The sequence below is a fragment of the Crassostrea angulata genome, chromosome 5 (assembly GCF_025612915.1).
Source record: "Crassostrea angulata isolate pt1a10 chromosome 5, ASM2561291v2, whole genome shotgun sequence".
Classification (NCBI taxonomy): Eukaryota; Metazoa; Mollusca; class Bivalvia; order Ostreida; family Ostreidae; genus Magallana; species Magallana angulata.
Window position 1 is genome coordinate 48,558,589 of NC_069115.1, and position 23,671 is coordinate 48,582,259.

Here is a 23,671-nt window from a genome sequence, read left to right on the forward strand (position 1 = left end):
TGACACTGGCAGCACTGGGCACAGTGTCTAAATGTCCTCTAGATTAACCCCATCAGCTGCACTCAAACCTGGAATTTGGTGATTCAGAAGAGGGCATGTTTACAAGTACCATCGACTGTTAAGGGTTTCCTGCTGAGACTTATGTAGGAAACATGTCTATACTCTGCCTAAACAACAGACGTAGCCTAATTACAACTAGGCATATATTTGTAACACTGGTGCAATGAGGAAACGAAATCAAAATCAAGCAATTGTATAGGAAAAAACAATTTTGATAGTTTTTAGCTGTGAAGTATTTCATACATGATAGCAAAAGTATTTCTACCTTCGTACAACTCTTAAAAAATGAAAAAAAAAATATTACTAAAAAAGAAATATTATTAGAATTTTATTTCTCTTTGTCTAAATTCAGACAAAACTTAATAATTATTTCACATAAAACACCAGTCAACTCCAGGGAAATAACTTTCTAAAAAACTTTTCAAAATCAATTAAGGTAGCAAATCACAATTATTGATAAATCAAAAATAAAATCAATTTCTGAGATATCAAAAAAAAAATTGTAAAGTAGAGAAACTTCTTACCTAGGCAAAAAATAAATCTTTTTGCTATTAATTAGCAAACCTGCAAACCTCGGTGAAACGAAAGTGAAAAGTGAAAACACTGAAATCTGTCAGTGAGTCTCTCTCTTAATCAAGCTTAAGAGAACCGGTGAGGGGGTTTTACTTCTAAATTAGTCCTGGAAAAGTGAGCACTTCAAAGAGTGCCGTGTGCAAAATGCAGGAGTGCAAAATATTAGGAAGAATTCCTGCAAGCTCTTCTTCACTGATTCTTCTTTCACAGACCTGTCGCAACGCTGAGCTTTATGAGCATGAGATGGCTACTTGCTTGCGTAGATCCACCGATTTATTAATCCTGTTTATCAATATTTGGATGGCAGGAAAGATGCAGTGGCATTACGAGATAATTGATAATTGCTATGTATTTAGCCTCCCCATCTCTGCTCACTGCAACTTGTCAGGATCAGAGGTATATTGAGGAGAGAAGGAACTCAGGGAATCGGGGTCTGCTTGCCCAGACAGTTTTGTACTGTGAATTATGCCGACTTCAGCAGTCACCACAAATATTGATCTGATTAATGAAAGTTCAGCAATAACTAACTCATGTTCAACTTGATATTTTGAGACACCTGAGTACAAAGACTGGTACATTGTGTATGAGCACCTGATACTGAACATGTGATGTTGAGTCATTTCATCCAAAATCATGCACTCTTGTTTCATCTACTAATGCTAGCAAGAGTCCAATGGGTGCATGTACTTTTCATCTTGCAGAGTGTGCTAGGAATATATATAAATAAGTATCAGTATTAATTTTGTTTATTACAGTACAGCTAGTGTAGAAACCTCACATAGACAAATAGGCAATTTTCCTATCATAAACATGAAACACCTGTACTGTTCTAATACTTACATTTATACTTACATACCGGTAATACTTACAAGTAGTACATGTATATGTAACGGGTATTTTATATAAAATTAGAATTTTAAAGTTATAATTTTCTGGGGGTAAATATGCTTCACAACTGACCTTAACCTTGAACTTCCATTTGACCAGACTTTATCTACTTCGTTCTTTTTTTCAGATTTTATGGTTGCTGACATGGAGAGTGAGACAGTATAGCCACCATGCCAGAAGCAGTAGATATTCACTGACCCCAGTGAGTCATATTGTAAAGTGATGGCAACTGATGCGAGAGAAATGAAGAATCATTTAACCACAGCACAGTATCACCTTACTGAGTGGTAAATAACAACAACAGAAATCCACTCAGGTTATAGATATTACATGAAATTCTCTACTGTTCTAAGCTATTGTACACCCTGTGTGATTTATGTCCAAGATCATGTCACCTATGTTAATACAGTGAATCACAAGATTTACTTGTAGGGAGTCTTTGAGTATTGCTTGTTACATGACACCGATATTCGGTAAAGATGATCAGATTACTTGAAAGTATAAAATATCCAGTTATTAAAAGTCTAAAATTATCAACCTACATTGTGCATGCCTGCATCATGGTTTTATACATATATTTTTTAAGGTACACATGTATAAGTCTATTACAGGTACATAGCACAGTCTATCTAGTAGAGATCAGCACAGTCTCTCTGCTGATACTAAAAATCTTTGGTCTATCCAGTACAGATTAGTACATATTTCGTTAGATCCTGCTGTCTTTATAGTACAAACCTTCAGTTTATCTGTTAAAGATCAGTACATTTAGTACAAATCTTCAGTCTACCTAAAACTTATCACTTAAGTGCACCATTACTACAACAAACATCAGCAGAAGTGGTGGGTGTAAAATGTTACAGATCAGTACATTTAGTATAAAGTTACAATGTATACCTAAAACTTATCTCTAGTGCACCTTTAGCACATGCAACAAAAGATCAGCAGAAGTGGGAGGAGTAAAATACTTCAATGTATTATTCACTACGTTCTCTCATCCTCTTAAACCACCTTCACCACAGAAAATTTGATTACTGCCTCATATCCTCTTATTTTTGTATTTACCAATTGTTTTTCCTCTCTGTAATATGCTGACAGACTGCCAAAGGGTTAATAAACACATAAATGATCAATCCCCAGTGATTCCCCCTGATTGGCTCAGGTTTCAGGAAAAACATTTTTTGAGGGGTATATATAACACAAATCAGAGGGCTACTGATGCTGAATAGCAAGATTTTCACAGGAAAACATACATCTTTTGTTGCCCTTACAAGTACTTTCAACATAATGCTGATTCATATGTTTCAAGAGCAAAACATTCTGCAAAAAATCTTCAAAGGGAAATAACTCTATTACCTGTAGTTCAATGGATTTTTTTTAATGTGGTTTTTATTTTACTCAGGTATTAACACAGGGAAATGGTCCAGTTTAAAACACCTTAAACTTGTTTGTTGACAAATTTCATCATTTATGATGCTGTGCTTAAACAGACACACAAAAATTTACGAGGCTGTTAAAGATTTTTAAGGAACATTTACTTGAACACGGTGATATATGGAATGTCTTATAAGAGACCCCCTTTTGAAACAAGTACCAAGCACTTCAACAGCTTGTTGATAAGTGGTCAAATAGATAAAAGAAAATCCTAACTATGTCAAGTACTTAAACCACAGCAAACAATAAACATAGTATCGCCACTAGTAATAAACAATACTTGTCTGCTCTACACCCACCCCACCCACCAAGTTAACAGCTATAATTCCTCTACCATTGTATACCATGACTTAAAGGATTAGGCTTGGAGACAAACTCTGCTAATTTATTAATCAAATCTATGCAGAAAATATACATTTTATGTGTTTTTTTGTCCACAATCTTTCACTTTATCTGAAAATACAACTATTAAACAGGAAATTCTATAAACGACTCCAAAGACTTGTTTTCCGATTTGAAATGAATTATGTCAAAAAGGTCAAGTTATTTAGGAGACTTATCAAAATTATTCTAGGGACATTTGTCATCATTCTTCATTCCATTAACAAATACCAAATTATTATATGTAAACAATACATAAGCAGTTTCTTTTTTAACATTTAGAGTTTCTGTACTATAGAGTTTTAGATAAAATTTTGTAAGCACATCTTTTAAGAGGCTTTAAGTGTGTTTTTTAAAAGAATTAAACATATAATTATAAATGTATAAATAGAGTCAACTAATTCCATCAAAATATGAAAATCTTTTGTATCTTTTGCTTAGGATTAAGCTTATACATACTGTACAGTAGATTCCTATTTAAACGCAAGGAATTATTATGTGCGTAAAATCGCTAGAAGCACATGTCACAAATTTTGAAATCTTACTTTTATTTTTTGAACATATGTACAATCATAAACTACATGAAACTATGATGAAAATTCAAGATTCGTGATCTTATGTTCTCTCAATTTGATGGGAAATGACTGATTTGTGAAATTATAAGCACTAATGTAAAATACAGAACCTATAGTAACATGTCTTAATTGCTTATACATATATATGAGTAGAACACATAAACCCACATAAAACTCTCAAAAGTTGTGCATTCCTTTTGAGTGGCAAGCTAAGAATGTCAAAAGGTCATAAGATATCAATCTAAGACATTCTAAGAAACCTTAACACAGAAAAATATGTCAGGTTGCAACTTCTGACATCACAAACATTCAAAACGCAGATGTCACATCAAATTAACAACAATCAATTGTGGCTGCTATAGTTGTATCACAGAAACTAACCCTTGTGGAAAATGAGCGCACGAAACTGTATACACAAACTATTGTATAGAATGTCAAATTAATCAATTAGGCAATGAACTAGACGTCTAGCTCTTCCTATATCTAGAGATAAGGATGAATACAATTCCACCTCCTATATAACAATGTTATAAATATATGTAATAACCATAGAAATAATCTTTTAATAAACTATAATTAAGTTAATTATATTGTTATTTTTAGCCAATACCCACCAAATATTGTACCTATAATTTTCTTTTAATGCATTTTCTTTCATTTTGCACAGGGGTTATTGTAATGACCATGCATGAAAGCTCTTAAATTATGCTATCTACTTTTTTCAGTCATCAAATGAAAGAAAAAATCTTTAAAATTTTTTCCTTAACTTGAATATTTGATAAATGCATGGTCATTTACAAAAAAAAATCATTATTATAAATCACAGGTGCGCTCAGATTTCTTTTGCCTTAAAGGCACATGAATATATATATTCACTCCAACCTTTTCAGAAGAAAGCAACAATGCCTAATTTTAAAGAAAAGTTTATATGCAAATGAGAGAGAGAGAGAGAGTGGGGGGAGATAGATTAAGGAATTACAGAAGAACTGAGAGCATAAAGAGAGGATAAATGAAAGAAAAGGAAAGAGAGGAAGGTAGAAAATGAGGAGAGAAAAAAAAATACAGCTAAAGTGAAAGTAGGTTCCTCCAGAGACACCTAGCTAATGTCGAGATGTAGGTAGGTAAGATCCTTGACAGACCTGACTTATCAGCAGGTGTATCTACCCCAATAAACGGTATCTCGACTCGAAATCTCAGGAACAATGGTACAAGCTACCTCTCCTACACAGATACAAGTAGCAGATATGACAATAGAGAAAAGAGGAGAGAGTCATTGCTGTTGTATCGTATCTAAATCCTCAGACAAGGTTTGAGGGGGTTTATTTACCGTGGGCTGCTTTTCCATCTCGATTCTAGCTACCAAATCCTCCGCAGGCTCCAAGGAGCAAGCTTGCATCTTTTCCTCCATGTTTTAAATCAGTATTCCACCACTATTCCGCTTTTAGTCAATTCTTGAGCTGTGGAAAAGTTCTTTCCTTCAACTTTCACTGTCACAAACCTTGTGCGTTTGCTTAGAATTGTTAATTTCCTTTTACAACAGGTATAACTTTCCCCATATAAGAATGTAGATGACTCTGTAAAACTTCACCTCAATATTAATTGTCATTTAAAGCACCTGAGTCAGGGGGATCCCACCACACACAGAATATCCTCCAAATCCTGGGCTCCGATTGCACGGTTTTCTGAATCAGACCCAGCCCCTCCGCTACACTTGAGAAACCTGTCTCATCGATTTATAGGCATTATTAATGAAATGCTGTATATATTCTAATAAATTTCTCCACAGCTGTCTCTGTGAATGCTGTTTGACAGTTGATAAACAAAAGTCTATAAACTTGTGATTCTCTATGTAAACAAGACCTCCATTCCCAAATAGCCGCAATCACATTCCAGGCCAACTTTGTTCAAGTCACTTCTACACGTGGGTTTTCTTTCATGAAAGATTTCTTAATCTTATTTCCATAGAATGCCTTTCTCACACGTTTTCATCCATGTAGACAAACTTTTAACACAAATGTCCCAGGACCCTGATGGAAAACGTCAAGCCTTTGAGGTCTGGTTAGCACAATTTGCAAAGGAGGCTATTATTAGCTGATCAGACCATCCCGTTTTTTTTTTCATATTTATTCTATCGCCCAATACCAGAGGGAAACAGGAACTGCAGTAAATGAGTCATATGTGATAACGAGCAGGTGAAAAATTCTAAGGTAAAGCAAAAATTTGTGCGACACCTGGAATTTCGACAAAAACGTGGACACATTATCTCACTAAATGCTTGAAGGTGGCAAACTTTCTGTCCCAGCTATAGCCACAAGGAATAAAGAACAAGACATCAATTTGACAGGCCCATGATGGTCTAATCATCGAGTATTTATATACAGACCATTCATTACTTAATCTGCCCAGTACCTAGTACCATGGGGTTAGAAAGTCAAGTCCAGATGAATTCTTGAATGCGGATTAGACAAAGTGTGTTTGGAAATAGAACAATCCTTCTTTTAAAAGAAACATAATCTTTTCCTTAAATACAAACAGCTTAATTTCATAAACACAGATGATATTATTAAATGGCCAATATTAATATGCTTTCCGTATTTTAAACTTTGGTCATTGTTAATAATTGCTGCATATAAAACCCATATATAAATGCTTATCTGATCCATATTATGTAAATACATGATAGTTATGTATTAATCATACAAAATAAAAAAAGATAATATGTTATAAGAATTCAAAAGTTTTCCACTTTCTTTCAATGTATGGTCTCTATTAGAGCCACTTCTACCCATTAATACCTGTTATTTGTGTCAATATTATTTCATGCCTCAGTGAGCACAGACAGTTATGGAAACTCAAGGGTCTTTAGTGCAACCATTAAAGTTAATTGACCTCTGACCTTATGTCTGATGTCAACATGACAATGTTCATCAAATCGGTGTTTCTGCACAGGTAAACAACATATTTGGATCAATTGCATTGATGCATTCATATAATATTGAAATTCAAAACCCTTCTGAATTTTAAATAGGCCGGAGGTTTAAATGTCAAGGTCATTAATTTACATAATTATATGCCAGTATACTGTGCAGCAGAATTTAAGGAAGAATAAAAATAATGCATTAATCTTCAATTCTCTTTGATAAACAGATTTGTTATCTTCATCAGCTTAAATTACAATGGACAGAATCAAAGCCAATGATATTAAATGCATGACAGCATTACAGTCTGGTAAATTTTACTTTTGCATATAAATATATAGTCATGTAGTTATGCGTTATTATCACAAAAATGAGCAAACTGTCAATAAGTGAAATTCAAGGCCTGCACTTCACACTCTTATGTTTATTAATAAAAGGAAACTCAACAACTTCTATTTATGGCACTACATAATACATAAATCGTAAAACAATTCAGTTTAGCACTTTTTATTTCAAAGATATAATTATCATTAAAGTATTAATTCTATCCTGAATACTTAGCTGGTATACAGATCTGAGTTGATATCGGCCTAATCGATATAGTTTGACACTTGAGAGATATTATATGCTGCAAAGTACATGGAGCCAGGCGGACATTACAATATTAGATTTGATAACCCAGTGACACTACCACACCAAAAAAAACATTAATAATACCTGTTATAATTAATAAAACAAGGTAATTTCTATTACAGTGATGTGAAACCCAGCAACATCAGACAAAAAGAGATGAAGAAATGTAGGTACCTACATAAAGAAAGGGGGATTACTCATGCAAAAGTCTGATGCCAAACTTAGGAGACAGCAGAATTCTGGGTTACTGATAACAGCTAGTGGTTTCTATAGCTTTTTAAAAGTTGTAGCAGAAGGACAATATAACAGTCTAAAAAGCCAGTACATGTACAATAAATACATGTAACTGCAACAGTACGAAGCTATAACAGTTCTAATGATGACAAATCATAATATCATTACAAATATGTGGCAATTTAAGTTCTTATAAAAGAGCACTTTTAAAGTCCATGTAGGAAATTCATAAATTTCATATAAATGCAATGATCGACTTACTGCGTATGTTCAAGCCCAAGTTGTAGTACATGCAGCTAGTGGAAGTATCAAGTTTCACTCGTGTTTTATATAGGTTTTATATAGGCGATAGAGATGTAGTTATGTTACAGGCAAATTTCAAGTTTATTATATTTAAAGGAAAACTCTCATCTGGATCGATGCAATATAATGAAGAGTACACAAAAAGAGTATCTAGTTATTTTCAGAGAGGAAAGATTCTCTTCTTTCCATATCAAGTACCTCCATTTTCCTGATGATTGTTTTGAGAATTATTAAAAACAAAATGAAATAAGGAAATATCAAATTCCCTCACAAATCCAAACAAAAATATATATAATAGATAGATATAACATGAGAAGAGCAATTTTGATGCATTTATATGGCAAGACATGGTGTATTGTGTCCGCAGCTACTGGTACACATTCCAGGAAATTGAAATCTTTGAAATAGAGAACCCTTTTAACAAGAGCTTGGACTTTCTGTGGGATGTTACTATCTAGTTTGCTCATCAAAACAAGCTGTTTAATATTGACTTGTTTTCTTCTAATAAAAATCACTAGGAAAAGCGCATTAATATTCATATACTGTCAAAACTGTAAAGTTGTTTGCCACGATATGCACTGCTGTGTGAAATTGATGCTGTTTCAGTGAAATATACATCTCTAAGTGAAGTCGGGCGAGTGTCATTGCATTCAATATATTCAACCAATGACTGGACAGTTAACCATTAGTAGACCCCGCCTTCGTCAGATCAGAGTTTGTCATGTACTGCCCAAAGTCCAAGCTCTGTTTAAAATGGTTCTGATAACTCTTGGAATACACAACAAATACAAGTACCTTTAAAAAATAAAAACCAAGCTGTTTTGAAAATATCACATTCCTCTTGAAAGACAGAGACAAACAGATTACACCTATATACATGTATATAACCAACAATAATCCACCTCTATTCTAAACTTCATGCATTTCTGATGTAACATGTCCAAATCCAATTCATGTGTTCTAATATCCTTCAAAATCAAACTGCTCAATAATTTTTCACACAAAACTGTAAGAAGCATACTGTAAAAATGGCATTGCTTGCACTGGAGAAAACTGAATGATACGGCTTTAGTTATTGAAATTTGATCCTATATGAATAGTTTCCAAAATGGGTGCAATAATTCACTATAAATAACATCCTTTATTTTAGCCAAAATAACCCCCATGCAAACACAACTAAATTATCATATCAAATTTCTGTCTGAGATTGCATAACTTTAATCCATATGAATATAACCATGTATAGAGCACTGTGCATCAAACACACACACATTCTTTATGCTTCTATTCAGCACTTAATCAGAGACAGCCCATCCTCAATAGAAAATGGTCCCTTAATAGGCACTGCAGATCTTAAATAGACACTGTCATGCCTAAATAGATTCTGTGATGCTTAAATAGACACTGGCAATATTCTGTCATGTCTAAAAAGACACTGTCATGCCTAAATAGATTATGTGATGCTTAAATAGACACTGTCAATATTCTGTCATGTCTAAATAGACACCGTCATGCCTAAATAGACATTGTGATGCTTAGAATAAACACTGTAGTCCTAAATAGAACATAATTTCCAAGAGGGTAGATGACTCTTACCTCATCACATGCGGGACAGCGGGGCCGTATCTGCTCGGCGTAATGTCGCTCACAGAAGAGTTTCTTTGTGTGGCAGCAGTACACCAGATCTACAAGAAGTTCCTCGCACTGAGAGCACACGAAGCACGCCGGGTGCCAGCACATATCCACCCCAAGTTTGGGGGCGTAAACAGCTAGTTCTGAAGATTCTATATCCCCCTTACACTGGTCACAGGTCTGAAAATAAATTAACAGGTGATTAGATCTTGATCTGATATAATTTTAAGCAGAAGACATATAGCGGCTATTTAACATAAGTTCTAAATTTTTCTTTCAAATGAAATAAAGCTAGTGACTTTCTAAGAAAAAAAAGTCAATTAATTTTTTATTCATGATGATGTCAAATACTAGTGAAATTGCCCAGAATATATATTGCTTATTCAAAAATATGTAAAATGCTCATGGCTTTACCAACAACTTAATATTTCAGATAAGAATGACTATTCCATACATCATTCAGCAATGAATTGAATGGAGCAGTTCAGACGATTTATCTCAACAAGAGTTGTCTTTCTTTCAAAATACAGTGGGAGTAAAAACCCTGAACTCCGCAGAAATCTTTCCGGAGGCCCTTGATGCAATCAATAATTGGGACAGAAACTATTAATAGGAAGTCGACGGGAGTCTGCAAGGGTTCCTATCATCCGACGACTAACGGTAATTACTATTGGCAAATTCAACCATAATGGCAAATTATTACAACAATGATAAGATCCTAAATCCACTGGAATTTGTTATTCTGCACTCACTGACAAATCAATTCCACATCAATACGATACAAACCTAGTTTCTTTCCTGGAGTCCGGACCCATTTAGCAGGCCGAACACGGCTCTATTAGTTATCTACAGACCATGCATCTACAGACTGTGGATGTTACTTGAATTGTTCAATTTCCCTTATTACTTGATTTTCTGGCAACATAATATCTGATTTTATCTAATTATTCTGAGTTTCACTTAATTTGTTTTTAAATCATGAAATTAATTTTTTTTTACAAATATTTTTAACATTTTTCATTAGAATTAAATGGATAGTTCTACTATTCTTGATAGCTTCAAAAGCACTTTAAAAGTGTACAAGTTTGTTTGAAAAGAATATCACACAATAACGGTCTGTACGTGAGCATTGATGCCTATATAGGGACCAAAGCAGATCAACTTCAATAAACTTCATTGTTGGATGAAAATATTTATCACACGTCAACATATCATTTAAAAGCATTAAACATATAGGGTAAGTGTAAATTTTACAAGGTATTATAATAAGTCTGTATGAAATAAAGTATTGTTTTTTAAATACAAATGCATACATTATTAATAACACCTGCATTCTCTCACTTAGTCTCTTTCACATCACATTAAGTTTCATGTTTTTTTTAAATCCAGGTATCCCATGATGCACTAAACTTACAGACAAATTAGGCGCTTCCTGTACGATTCCTATATCCATGGCGATGCTGTCGCGGAGTTCCCTGAAGATGTCGTACTCTTTCTTCTCCACACTGGAGCCAATCATCTTACAGAACTCCAGGGACAGGTCCTGTTTGGGGAGCTGCCTGATGATCTGGACGTCCCGGTACCTCTCCCCCGGGCGGCCAATCTGTGGGATCTTGTGGTTCGGAAGCTGTTCCATGTACTCCTCAATCTTTAGTAAAAAAAAATAGGAAGACAGAGGAATTAATGAACAGGTTTACGCAGATTGGAATTCATATATATTATAGTGAAAATAGTTTTATAAATACATTATATATCTGCCTAGTTTTCACCACAGTCATCTATAGACCCCTTCACTGTAACTGCGGTACTGCTCTTTTGCAGGGCAAAATGACTTGGTTTGGTGAAATATGACGCAATGTCAATTGTTTCATTTATCGTAGGTTAGTTAAAGTACCAGTATATCAATTTGCCTTGCAAGAGAGCAGTACCACAGTTATCATGAAGGGATATATTTTTTGCAATTTTTATGCTCATGTTTTTAATAACAAAAATATAAAAATAAAATGCCATGAAATTATATTTAAAGAATTGTTAGAATCACGAAATAGAACCATTTTAACAAGACCTTGGACTTTCGGTTGGACGTAGCTTTCTATTTCTTGCATCAAAACAAGTTGAAAATGACGCGGTTTCAAGCGAAATATGCACGATTGCATAGTCTTAGCTCAAAAGCCACACAAATCTTGTTGATTTTAAAGAGCAATGGCCGAGTGGCCAGCAATGAAATAGACAGGCCTACGTCACATTGCTGTTTGACACATCTACCCAAAGAGCCATCCAAGCTCTTGTTAAAATGGTTCTATTTAGAAAACACATATAAAGTTAATTTTACACATTTGAAAACAAATGCATATATAGATATGTGATACAAATGCATAACCTTGACCCATGATGATGATGATGATCATCATCATCATTAGATGATGACTCCCTTATCAAAGGATTTGGTATCTTCACAGAGGCTCCTTAAAGAAGTGAAATAATCTTTTGAAAAACTGCCGATTCTTGGTGTGAAACTAATGGCCCAAACAGACAAATCAACAGAACTTTAGCTTACAAGGCCGAGTAAAACAATTACTGAATACCGATCCACTAGCCAATTTACTAGCAACATTTTCAAGCAAATATAATACTTGTAATTGATTGTGCATAAAATTTTTTTGGTTTAGATATTTTATATAGGCTTTCAGTCAAGAATTAAAACTGCGATCATGAAATTCCATCTTTTGAGTCTATAAAAATTGGGGTTTGATGGCATTGTCTTTTTGATTTTTAATACTTTTCATTCTGGATTTAAAAAAAATGCAATTAAAAAGCCACTCAAAAACGGTTACTAGTATTTGATGGAAAGGGAACAGAACCGAGAGAGTGGGTAGAAAATAACATACATATCTACACCTTCAAAAAATGGTTTACCAATACAATGCATGGATTTGTTCATCAAACAAGCCTGCAGGTAATTAAAAGTCGGCCAATTTTTTGCCTGCCAAATGTTTTCAGTAACACCACACACATATTGGGATCAGCATGAGATAAAGAGTCAAAAAATACCCAAATATTTACATTGCTTGACTCCAAAGCACACCTTGAAGTAAATAATATGTTGTTACATAACGCTAACAGTTCTTTCCATTATCTAAATGATCAGTAAATGTAAACAAATCAAGCTAACTATTCTCTTTCTTGACCCACGGGTCGGGAAAAATGAAAAGGATATGCATTATCATCGTACCTAAGGGGGAAAATATCCCTTCTCTACTGAGGAATGTTTAAAAAATTGTAAACGATATGAATAAAGATTCTCTAATCTCTGTATAATTGCAAACTTTTGTACACTTTAGGGTGATAGTTATGTAAAAAGGAGAAAATAATCTTACAGATTTTAATAAAGAGAATAGGGGCAATTGAAATACCATATGATGAGTGGTTGGACCTATAAAAACTAAGGGCCCATGAAATTAAGCCCTCAAGCTAACTTTCAAAATTTCCCATAATCCCTACTTCAGAAAATAGTCTGCTGACGCTGCATGTTCAGTCACTCGACATCTGAGGGGATCTTTTATCACTTTATTGGCTTGGAACGCAACAGAAACCATTCAGTCTTTACCAACCATTCCCACAGCTACCAAAACTTTCACAACTAATGATCAGCAACTTGTAGCATAATATTCATAAAAGAATCATTACATTCCAATGGAGAAGGAATTGCTCTTCTGTCAGGATTCTTATACCGCTGCAGCTTTATGATGTGTGGGTAATAACGTAGCTTTTTTGATGTTCATCTCCCCATGTGAGACCGAGAGCCTTCAATGTTACTCCATCCAATTCTAATAAAGATGCTGATCAAGCCAAGTCTAAGTCATGCAGATAATTTTGACAGAATAAAAAAAGAAGAAAATCGGCCAACTTCTAAGGGTATCTTTATGTGGTGTAGGTTTCTATAATGAATGTAATTAATGCAAAATTTTATGGCACCTTTTCCAAGCCGCCCTAGACTGCAATTTTTCATACTTTCAAGGAGTTGAAAATTGAAAACGCTCTGAGTACCTAATTCCGCGATTCCACTGTTTTGTATCAAATCACGAGAATATAAAATTGCGAGCACAAATTGTTTGGTATAATTTCCTATACTTAAAAACTGTCTCAAAAAGAAAAGTGAGATTTTAAAATCTGTGAGAAGTGCTTCTCGCGATTTTACACCGATATTAATTCCTTGATTTTAATTAGGAATCTACAGTATACTTAAAGCATGTCATCAAATCTAGTATTTTCATAGAGGCCAGATACATTTCATTTAGACATTTCTCTTACATGTATGTTGATTGAATGTAATTAGAATAATGGAATTCACTGTTACAAGGGCAAATTCAACTTAAGTAATGACGTTTTTTTTCTACCCAAATTCATTTTCCACTTGACCATGCTCAAGTTTTTCCAGATGACTACCAGAGTTTTTCCTACACATTATTTTACTTTCATCACATATAAAATAAGACAAACGCAGAGCCTCTTACCATCAGAACTCAAACATCGAGAAGTTAAGGAGGGGCTCACGGTGTAATCTTCAATAAAGTACACAGGAAAATTTTTTTTACTGCTGGTCAGGTTTGCCCTACCGCCTCCCCCCCCCCTAACTTTCTTGTGGTTTTGTTTCTTCAAACCATTTGTTTCTCAAAATAAGCTGATATCTGTCATTCACTAAGAGCAGATCCTAAGACAGCTAAAGTAAAGGTGCCTATATCTCTTTGACGTACGATACGTGAGTTATGAAAACTAAAATGCTGAAATGTTCATATAAATTTCAATTAATAAATACCATTAGCCGGTTTGAAAAATCATTAGTTAATGTATATGTACAAATTTTGGAGTTCCCACGCCTCCTGCTGTCAAAATGCATTATTACTATACTTCAAATAGTGTAAAGGCTCATTATCATATTAAAGATATGAAAATATTAACTGCAAAATGTTGACAAGGTGTTCATTGAAAATGCAGAGAATTTTCAATACCGGTAGATGAAAAGGCATGCAACTCTATTTGTTCTCTATATGTGTAGTTTACTGAATGTTATTTCATTAAATAAAATGAAGTATAGACATAAACTTCATTTAATTTTATGAAATAAAATTGAGTAACAACAGATGCACAATATGCACAATGTGTATGGTACTATCAGTGCATGATTTATCTTCTTAGAGAAATATTGTCATTTGAGAGAAATAAAGTCACTAATACACATGTAAGTGTCTTCCCTTAAAACCCAGGGCCCGCTGAATCTCTAGTCAGGTGCTCTACCTTTAAAGCGGTCTGACCATCAATCTACAAATTCTAAAGACACCACACTACTGTAATCTAGATTGTGTTTGTTGCTTTCTTGACCTGAATTAATTTACCTGTTCTGAGGACAACCCTGGTGGAATCCAGGTGTACCCCTCCCTGAGGGTGCGGTCCTTTGAGACCTGAGCGCTGGGGTCATCGTTCCTCTTCCACCCCAATCTGTCTCGGATGTTGACAAAGTTTTCGTTGTAAATGTCATGACGTTCCCTTGGACATTTGCATACTTTGCAAGTGTTTCTGTCAAAAAAACATTGAAAACATGCAGTGTTTCTGCCAAAAAACATCTTAAAAACACACTCAAAACTTGAACACAATATTCAGACTTGAGTACAAATATGATTAAAATATTGGTTAATTAATAGAATATTTTTTATAGCTAGGATGTTGATGACAATCCCCCTCCCCCCTGAAATTGAGAATGATTGCTGAGTATTCAAAGTGGTTTGTAAGAACTGCATTTGTATTGACATAATTAAAAAGTTTTATTGGTTAATACCATGAGGCACTTACAATAACTTGATTTAGAGTAAGAAAATGCCATTTACCCAAAAGTCTCTGACAAAGTCAATTTAATTGGTTTGAGAGAAATTATTTTCAAATGATGTGGTCAAAGTTTTAATTTATATTTAAGCCAGTACCAAGTTATGACTATGGCAAGTTAGATCAACCAATGAAAATACTGTGCTGAGTTTAAGATTGGTACCTCCATTTGTGCTGAGTAAACCCAGAACATCTCTCCCCACAGGCTAAACAAGACTGTCCCTCATCCACCTCATGTACTAGTATGTCCTACAAAATAAAGGTACAAAATTACATGTATTTATACAGTCACTAATACTACATAATTATATGCAGTCATGAATAAGCTGTGCATTTCATTATTCAGTGAACATTTGTGTCCTACATGTAAACACCTAATTGCTAATTGTGTCACGTGTACCCAGTAATTGTTGGCATGCTTAATGGAAAACAAAGTTTTTTGTTCTAAATGGAGATATTCATCTATTAAGTCCAGATACTCTTCATAATTGTAGGTTAAATATTAAACTAGTTAATGTTACAAATCTTTCTTTTACTATGAAGAACATTTAAATATCAAATGTCTCTCTTCTCAAAAAGAACCTATTAACATTCATCTTTTTTTTCATGTTGAACTACAACGATAATGTATTAAATATAATTTGTCATGTTTGCATTGAATTAACAAAAATAACCAGATATAATTACAGTAAATCTTATGATAGCATAATAGTTGCTTTCCTATTCTTTCAGCCCCAACCCCCCAAATCATTCTCCATCTCATAGAATTTGTCCCAGAACTTAATTTATGACACATTTTTTACTAAAATCGTGTGTCATATGCATCATCAATCTAGTACATTGTATAGTGTTGTAAACATGTCGTCATAGAAAACTGATTCATTACCAACTCGTTATGTTCATGATTATTTTTCATGACCAAAAAAATTGATAGAATTAAGAATAACAAATAATTGCATTTAAGTTGAACGACTTAATCTAAGAAGACAGTTGGACACAAATGGATAATGAAGAAATATTTCCAGCTTGCGGCAACAAAACCCAGTACCCAAAACTTTCAAAAATCACAAAAAAAGAAGTCCATCAACAATTCCTCTAGTATTAATTTCTTAGATGGCTTTATATATTCCTAGTTCATGTTAGCTGGTCAGCTCCATGAGACATATGTCAGACATTTCTTATTGAATTTAGATGACAGTGCCCCTGACAGGTCTTCTTCAACAATATCAAGCAACAGGACTATTTTTTTAATGAATGTTTATGTACATCAACATAAAGTGCCACTTTGTGTGAGAGTATTTGAATAAAGGACCACTGTTCTACATTCATGTATATACTTAGAGATCGAAAGCATTCAAACAAACCACATTTAAAATTAAGAATACATTCAACAGAAAAATTACTTTTAAATGTACATGTAGTACTAGCAATAAATACATGTCAAGATAGTGTCAATTCAAATTTTACAGGGTCTGAGGGAGCATCAATCAAAAGCAGATAATGCTTCTTCAATACAATACCGGTACATATTTTGCGACACCCAATACCTAAGGTTTAGAAATTTTTTTTGACTCAAGTCAAATCTCTCATTGACTAAGAGAATTAACACATTCCGAGAGGATTAAGAGGTAAGTACCACATAAAATACAATAAACAAAAACATTTTCACCAATTTGGGACAGAAAACAAGGCAACTGTACATACCCTCGATTTAGCATCCTCCATTCCCCGTTATTTAGTGAAATAACTGACTTAACAGAACCCTCGTAAATAAAGAACCGTTGTGTATTGTGGCACTCATGTCTCTTACACACTGCCTGCTAACTGACGTGTAAATATTACCTAATTTTGCATTTATAATCAAACGACAAAAGGAACACCTTGAGGTTAAAATAGCAAGAGACTTACGGGATAAAATACTGTGCTATTGACTCATAATGCACCCCTGCATTTAATGCGAAAAATGAAACATCTATTGCATAATTCCACCAAGGTTTAAATTAAATCCCCCATTAAAGCATAATATTTATTTTCATATAAACTCTAAGCTGCCACTATATTGGAAGTATATATGTAAAACCTGAGGTAATTAAAGTGCAAATAAACGGAAGTTCGTTTCTTTTAGTGATGACAGCAGGAAAAAACTTCTTAACTACAGGCTCGTCTCCTAAAAACTTAAAGAACCCATTCACTAACACATTACGATTCACTGTCAGAATATAAGAAATCGGAATGCATTAAAAACTCCCATTACTATCAAACATTAGAGGAGATATTTAAATTAGCATTATAGAAAACTGGAAGGGACTTATAGTCTTTATCAGTGACTGAACATGAAGGTAATTAAAAGGAGTGGGGCATTTACTCTGTTAAACAGTTAATCTATGGTAGATAATCTTTATGATGGCTAACCTCTACAGGGGTCAGTGGAGGGCTATATTTCAGTGATAAAACACCTTACACAAAGGGCAAGGATTCACAGGTTTTTTAATAAAGTAATGGAAAAATAATTCCGTAAAGTTTTAGAAAGCTTATATTACTCCCCAACCACCCCCAAATTTATATTGTTTTGTTTTAAATTTTTCATGATGCCTATAGGTCTAGTCAAGTATACATCAATGTACTGGTAAAAAAAACCACACTGGTAAGATTACTTAGCAAAAACTAATCAGTATATAAATTCAATACATGTATGTACACTTATAACTTGCAGCCATATATGAGGTAGCAATGTTTCCCATATTCTCTTTTGAGAAGTGGACAGGCATAGAGAATATGGGAAACATTGAATCTAGTTCACTGCAGTCAATAAAGAAATATCTGAAGAATATATATACATTGGATTTGAACATGCAATCTTCACTGTTTGCTCTTCTACCACTAAACCAATTCTCAAAACTTTTTATTTGCAAAATTCCCTGTATTCCTAATCATTGAAAATTAAAGTGTTCAAAATCAATGTTGGTTAATGATTCCTCAAATTTAAGCAACTGCTTAAATTTACAGAATCCTCTTCTTGACTACCGAGTACCGATATCAGGAAATTCTACAATGTGTTGTCAACTCCTATAACAGTTTAAGTTCCAATAGCTACATTATGTAGTTTTTCAACAGTAATTTTTCTAGTCTAGTAAATTAACTGACTAAATGTGTGCAAAATTGCATTTTTTAAATTCAATGCAAATCTCTTAACTAATGCATGGATGTAGGATTCATTATACAGAAAGTCGATACAATGTCAATGATTTCTGACATAATTTCCTTGGAGTTTCAGCCCTTGTAAAACCCAAATATGCAATGCTATCAGAAAATATACGGCACTGACCACTGACAAATTACAAACAAATTTAGATTGATAAGGTTAGAAATCAGTGTCCCTTGTTCTCTGATAGAAGACTCTGGTTGGTGGAGTGATCTATAACTACTATACAGTCTATACGGCTACTTGTAATTGATGTATATAGACAAAGTGCACTCTCACTGATTAATGAAGGAAACCCCGAGTAACACGTAAAAAAATCTCACTGCAGAAGACAGCTTTGAGACCAAACTGCTGTACATTGATAGCGCAGTTAATTAAAAGTGAAACACTTTGAAATCTCTTTTCTTAGGTGTATGATGCATTTTTAAAGATATCCCAGCATTTGATATGAACTTTACAGCAGCAAGGATGATGGGATAGCAGAAAACAGTCAATGCTCATCACTAATGGTGTACCTATATGATCTCTATGTTATGAGAATCGACTCCCATATATACATGGTTACTGCACCGACTTACTGTGTGATTCAACTAGCAGAGGCTGTCCCTGGCTGACCACCAGTCCCCCCCCCCTCCCCACCCCGACAATGCATGTGCAAATTGAATGCTGTCTCTATAAAGTCTATTCTATAAAATTGATGTTCTAGTAATCATGCGCAGATCTGGAGGCAGGGTGGGTGGGGGTAAAATTTCTTTAAATTTACATTTATTTATAAAATTACCCAAAATACGCTTCAGATCCCCCCCCCCCTCTCCCCCGGAAAACTCAAATAACTTTCGGACCAACCTGTAAAAATTTCTGGATCCACACTCCACACGAGTAATGGTTTAATTCTTTGAAAAGTGCAGCACTCATTCAGGTGAACTGAAACTCTGCATATGTTCAAGCAAGAAATAACCAAATTTTTTCCCAACATTGCAACCTATATATTTTTTTTATTACATGTGGGGTTTCTTTTTTATGAAGCCTGATTCCCAGTATATGTATACGTTTTAATTAATTTCTATAAAGTTACTAAAATTTAATGATCATAAAACTTTAACAATTATTACGAAACCTAAATTTGATATCAAGATATATCCTGCCTGTCGCTGCAATAATGATTTCTGCACTCTAAATCTGACCCACTCCACCTAGGCCTACTCGATATCTTGCCACTCAAGAGAATTTTAAAATCACAGCTGTATACCCACCTGTTCACATGAAATCACAATTCTGGGAACATTAAAAAGGTCCATCTTATTACATTCAAATTATCAAACATGTCTGGAAAAAAAAAATGATGACAATTGGGTCCAAATGGTCACACCTGGGAAATTTGACCCTGAAGGCTGTGAAAGTTGTGGCGTAGTCCGTATATGTTTGAAATTCAACACCGTCCAATATTTGTACGCTGTTATCTTGTGTTGGTTATAATCAAGGCCTTATACACACACATGGCCATTACGACACCCGGTTTTGGACCAGCGATTCATTGTCACTTTCACCTGCGACCCACTGTCAACAGGCCAGATAAGACTTCCAGAAACTGATAGTCTTTTCACTGGTAACAGTACATTATTATGCTGATTGCAAACTCACTTCCTAAATAAACATCACAGATAGTCGTTAAGAGGAGTCCCATATCCCATCCAAATTCCTCCCATTCCAACTTTGAGCTAATCCCCTAATATACATTCTAATATTCTACACGACAATGATTTTCTTCTCAAAATGTGAAATGACAGAGCACTTTTCTAGTTGTCATTTTCTGCCAAATAAGGAAGTTAGAAGATAGGCCGGCCATCAATAAAGATGCTCAAAACACCGATATGATATTGTCAAAGCGATTCCCTGCCAATATAGGAGATAATCCCATTTCCGCTGCTCTCTGGAACAGGGAGGATTTCTTCAGCAGCTAGCCCAGACTAGGACATTAATTGATCATTACCAGGGTTTTAATTAACTGATTGCGACCGGGTCTCCATAAGAGTCTCTGAGATGATCATAAGGTTAGAGCCCATGAGGTAAAACCTGTTAGGCTTAGTTAATTATTTTCCTTTAATTTTGAATTTATCTATTTGAATTACCCAACTTGTAATGAATAAAAAGTTTTAGGTCAATTATTGAAATATAATAGTACCTCTTGGTATCTTTATTTTTTAAATATCAAAATATGCTTTTAAAATTAGCAATCAGAGATAACCTTCACCAACACTTTTTTGATATCTATTAAATTTAGAAAAAAATGTTAAGTTAACAGGGCTATAAATTTTCTTCTGCTATTGAGTATTTTTGACAAAACCTTAATGTGAATGCCATTACATGAGTGTCATATCAAACAGATTAGGAGAGAAAAGAGAGAAAACAAACATTTCCCAAATCACTGAATACTGCCCTACCTGTAGACAATATACAGGTGAGCTTTTACATTATTCATGCGTACTAAATGAGCTTGCCACAGGGCATATTACAGAAACTAAAACCCAAATCTATGGCAATCCGTACAATGAATAAAACGGTAAATATACAAAATTCAACTTTGTACCTACCTTCATTCTGATGTATGTTTATCCTTACACTTTCTGAGGCAGGAAAATAAACAAAGGCTTGCACCTCTCAATTTTTGACAACTCCCCGATAAAAAACCATTCAACCACCTCAGTTGGCCTGTATCAGCAGCAGGTATAAGATCTATGGGTTTTTTTTCAAGCACTCCTTTTGGCCTCACGAAGCAACTCAAATTAATGTTGTTTTTCTCCCTGCTCCCTAGTCATAGAATCAAGTCCCACTGCTGCATTGTAGCCATGATCAATTACAACACATCTATATTACGATTTTACGAGGCGCCTCGCACCTCATTCCCATTCCCATTGCCCCCTTTAGTGTTTTGGGGCTGGGAGCTGATAAAATACTTGTTTATATGCTCAGATAACCTGCATTGACGAAGAAATTAGCTCCCACCTTATGCTTTATTCATTCTATAACTGTTTTATGGAGGCAGGTCAACTAAGAGGTCATTTCTTTCAATGGCCAATCAATAAAGACACAGACCTCAGTAATTTTCACCACCAAATCCCTTCTGCAAGACTTGGAATTCAGGAAACTTATAATCAGCTGAAAATATCTTGATCTTCCTGTTTTCAGAATCTTTCTGTGTCTTCTCCATTGTTCGGCTAGGGTTAACCATTGCAGAAGAATGTGGTTTATATTCACTGAGAGACAGATGAATCAATTGTAATGGGGGACTTTCTTCCAATTCTCCATCAAAGGTCAAGGTCCCTCAGATCAATAGTACCACTAGCGCATTGTTCCATTCTTCAAGGACCAGCATGATCAGGGCATCTAGAACTGATCACTACTTGAGAACCAATATCATAAAACAATCTCTCTCTCTCTTTCTCCCTCTCTCTCTCTCTGTAAAGAATGAATTTCTAAAAACTGATTTCGGATGCAAAAGGAATATAAACATCTCTCTCTTCTCTCCTTCTTTTTATCTACCTCAAAATACTGAATTTTAAAAAACTAATTTTCAGTTCAGGTGTTCCCTCGCTCTCTCTCTCTGTAAAGAATGATTTTTTTAAAAATTGATATCGGATGCAAAGGAATACAAACATTTCTCTCTCTTCTCTTTTTTGTTTCTACCCCCCCCCCCCCCATTTTCAAAAGACTGAATTTTAAATAAGTAATTTTTTATCAGTCAGGTGTAAAGTCTCTCTCTCTCTCTCTCTCTCTCTCTCTCTCTCTCTCTCTCTCTCTCTCTCTCTCTCTCTGTCTCATCCATGAAAAGTTTTAAAAATCCACTGCAACAAGGGGAGATAAATCTGCCCTTTCTTCCCCCTGACCTGACAATGAAAAATCTGATAGTCATGAAACTTCCATATTACTGCATTATCATCACATCTCTTTCCTCATCTCCTTTTAAAATGCAAATACATTCAGTGACATGCTGTAGGCCTTGACAGAAAAGCTTACATAGGGGCTTTGTGACCCAGTCCTTAGGTTTTCTAAACCATTTAAATGGGAGAAAAAGCCAGATATTATATAATTTAAAATTTAAGAATGAATAGACAAATTCTGTTTACTTAATATCTTAGCTGCTATTTTGCTACTTTACATGTGTACTTTGGATTTTTTTTTTACATTACTGGTATTAATACACATACCAGAAATGGCTTAATAATTTTTCTTCTTAAAGACTTAGCTTACACAGCAAATAGTTACAATATAGCTATTGTTATTACAATCTACTACGAGTGGTAGAAACACAGTGGGGAAATGATCAAAGGAGCAAAAATGCCCCATACTTAAATAAAAGTTTACACTTCAACATGCTTAATATCTTAATGACAGTGTCTTTAATATACTTAAAGGGCTGGAATCTTGTACATCGGTTCCTCAAGTACAGAGAATCATAATAAATATATCCACTCGGTAAAAATAGAGAAGTTTCTGTTCTTAAATAGCCTAGTGCCTGTGTATGTTTAATTAGAAATTATGTAATCACTACTTGAGGCAATAATTGGGAATGAGTTTTACACAGTAACAACATTTTTCAAAGCATGCAGAGGAATGATTCAGACTGATATGTGTTAAATCCACCTGCACCTGTTTATATTGATTTTAAAATCGATAAATATCAACCGTATTTAATATTGCCAAAAAACTTGAAATGGTTTGTTTTAAAATATGTAAAGCAGATAAATAGTTCATCAGTTTAGCTTAACAGCTGATAAATGACACTGTATCAAGGCATGCATGAAATAAAAAAAAATCCCAAAAATAGGTAGATTAAAATCGAAATATTTCAACGACTATGGAAACATAAAAAAAAAATACATATGTTAACTAAATAGTTGTTCGATTTTCTCAAAACTACAATTCGCGCTAAGGGTAAAACACACGTCTTCTTGCCACGAACTCCC

The 23,671-nt window shown here is 34.3% G+C and overlaps 1 protein-coding gene across 6 annotated transcripts in view; it reads right to left on the minus strand.

The window, feature by feature from the left end:
- Nucleotides 1–23,671, minus strand: part of LOC128183009 (four and a half LIM domains protein 2-like) — a 36,829-nt gene that overhangs the window by 12,856 nt on the left and 302 nt on the right. For 3 of the 6 annotated variants that reach the window (XM_052851793.1, XM_052851790.1, XM_052851792.1), the window contains exons 2-5: nucleotides 15,669–15,754; nucleotides 15,022–15,202; nucleotides 11,043–11,276; nucleotides 9,593–9,808 (exon numbers count right to left, since the gene is read on the minus strand). In XM_052851793.1, the coding sequence (XP_052707753.1) occupies nucleotides 9,593–9,808; nucleotides 11,043–11,276; nucleotides 15,022–15,202; nucleotides 15,669–15,754 (717 nt within the window). Of the gene's footprint in view, nucleotides 1–9,592; nucleotides 9,809–11,042; nucleotides 11,277–15,021; nucleotides 15,203–15,668; nucleotides 15,755–17,209; nucleotides 17,428–19,960; nucleotides 20,300–21,298; nucleotides 21,726–23,671 lie in introns of those variants that run through there. The other 3 variants (XM_052851796.1, XM_052851794.1, XM_052851795.1) reach the window with 3 other exon arrangements.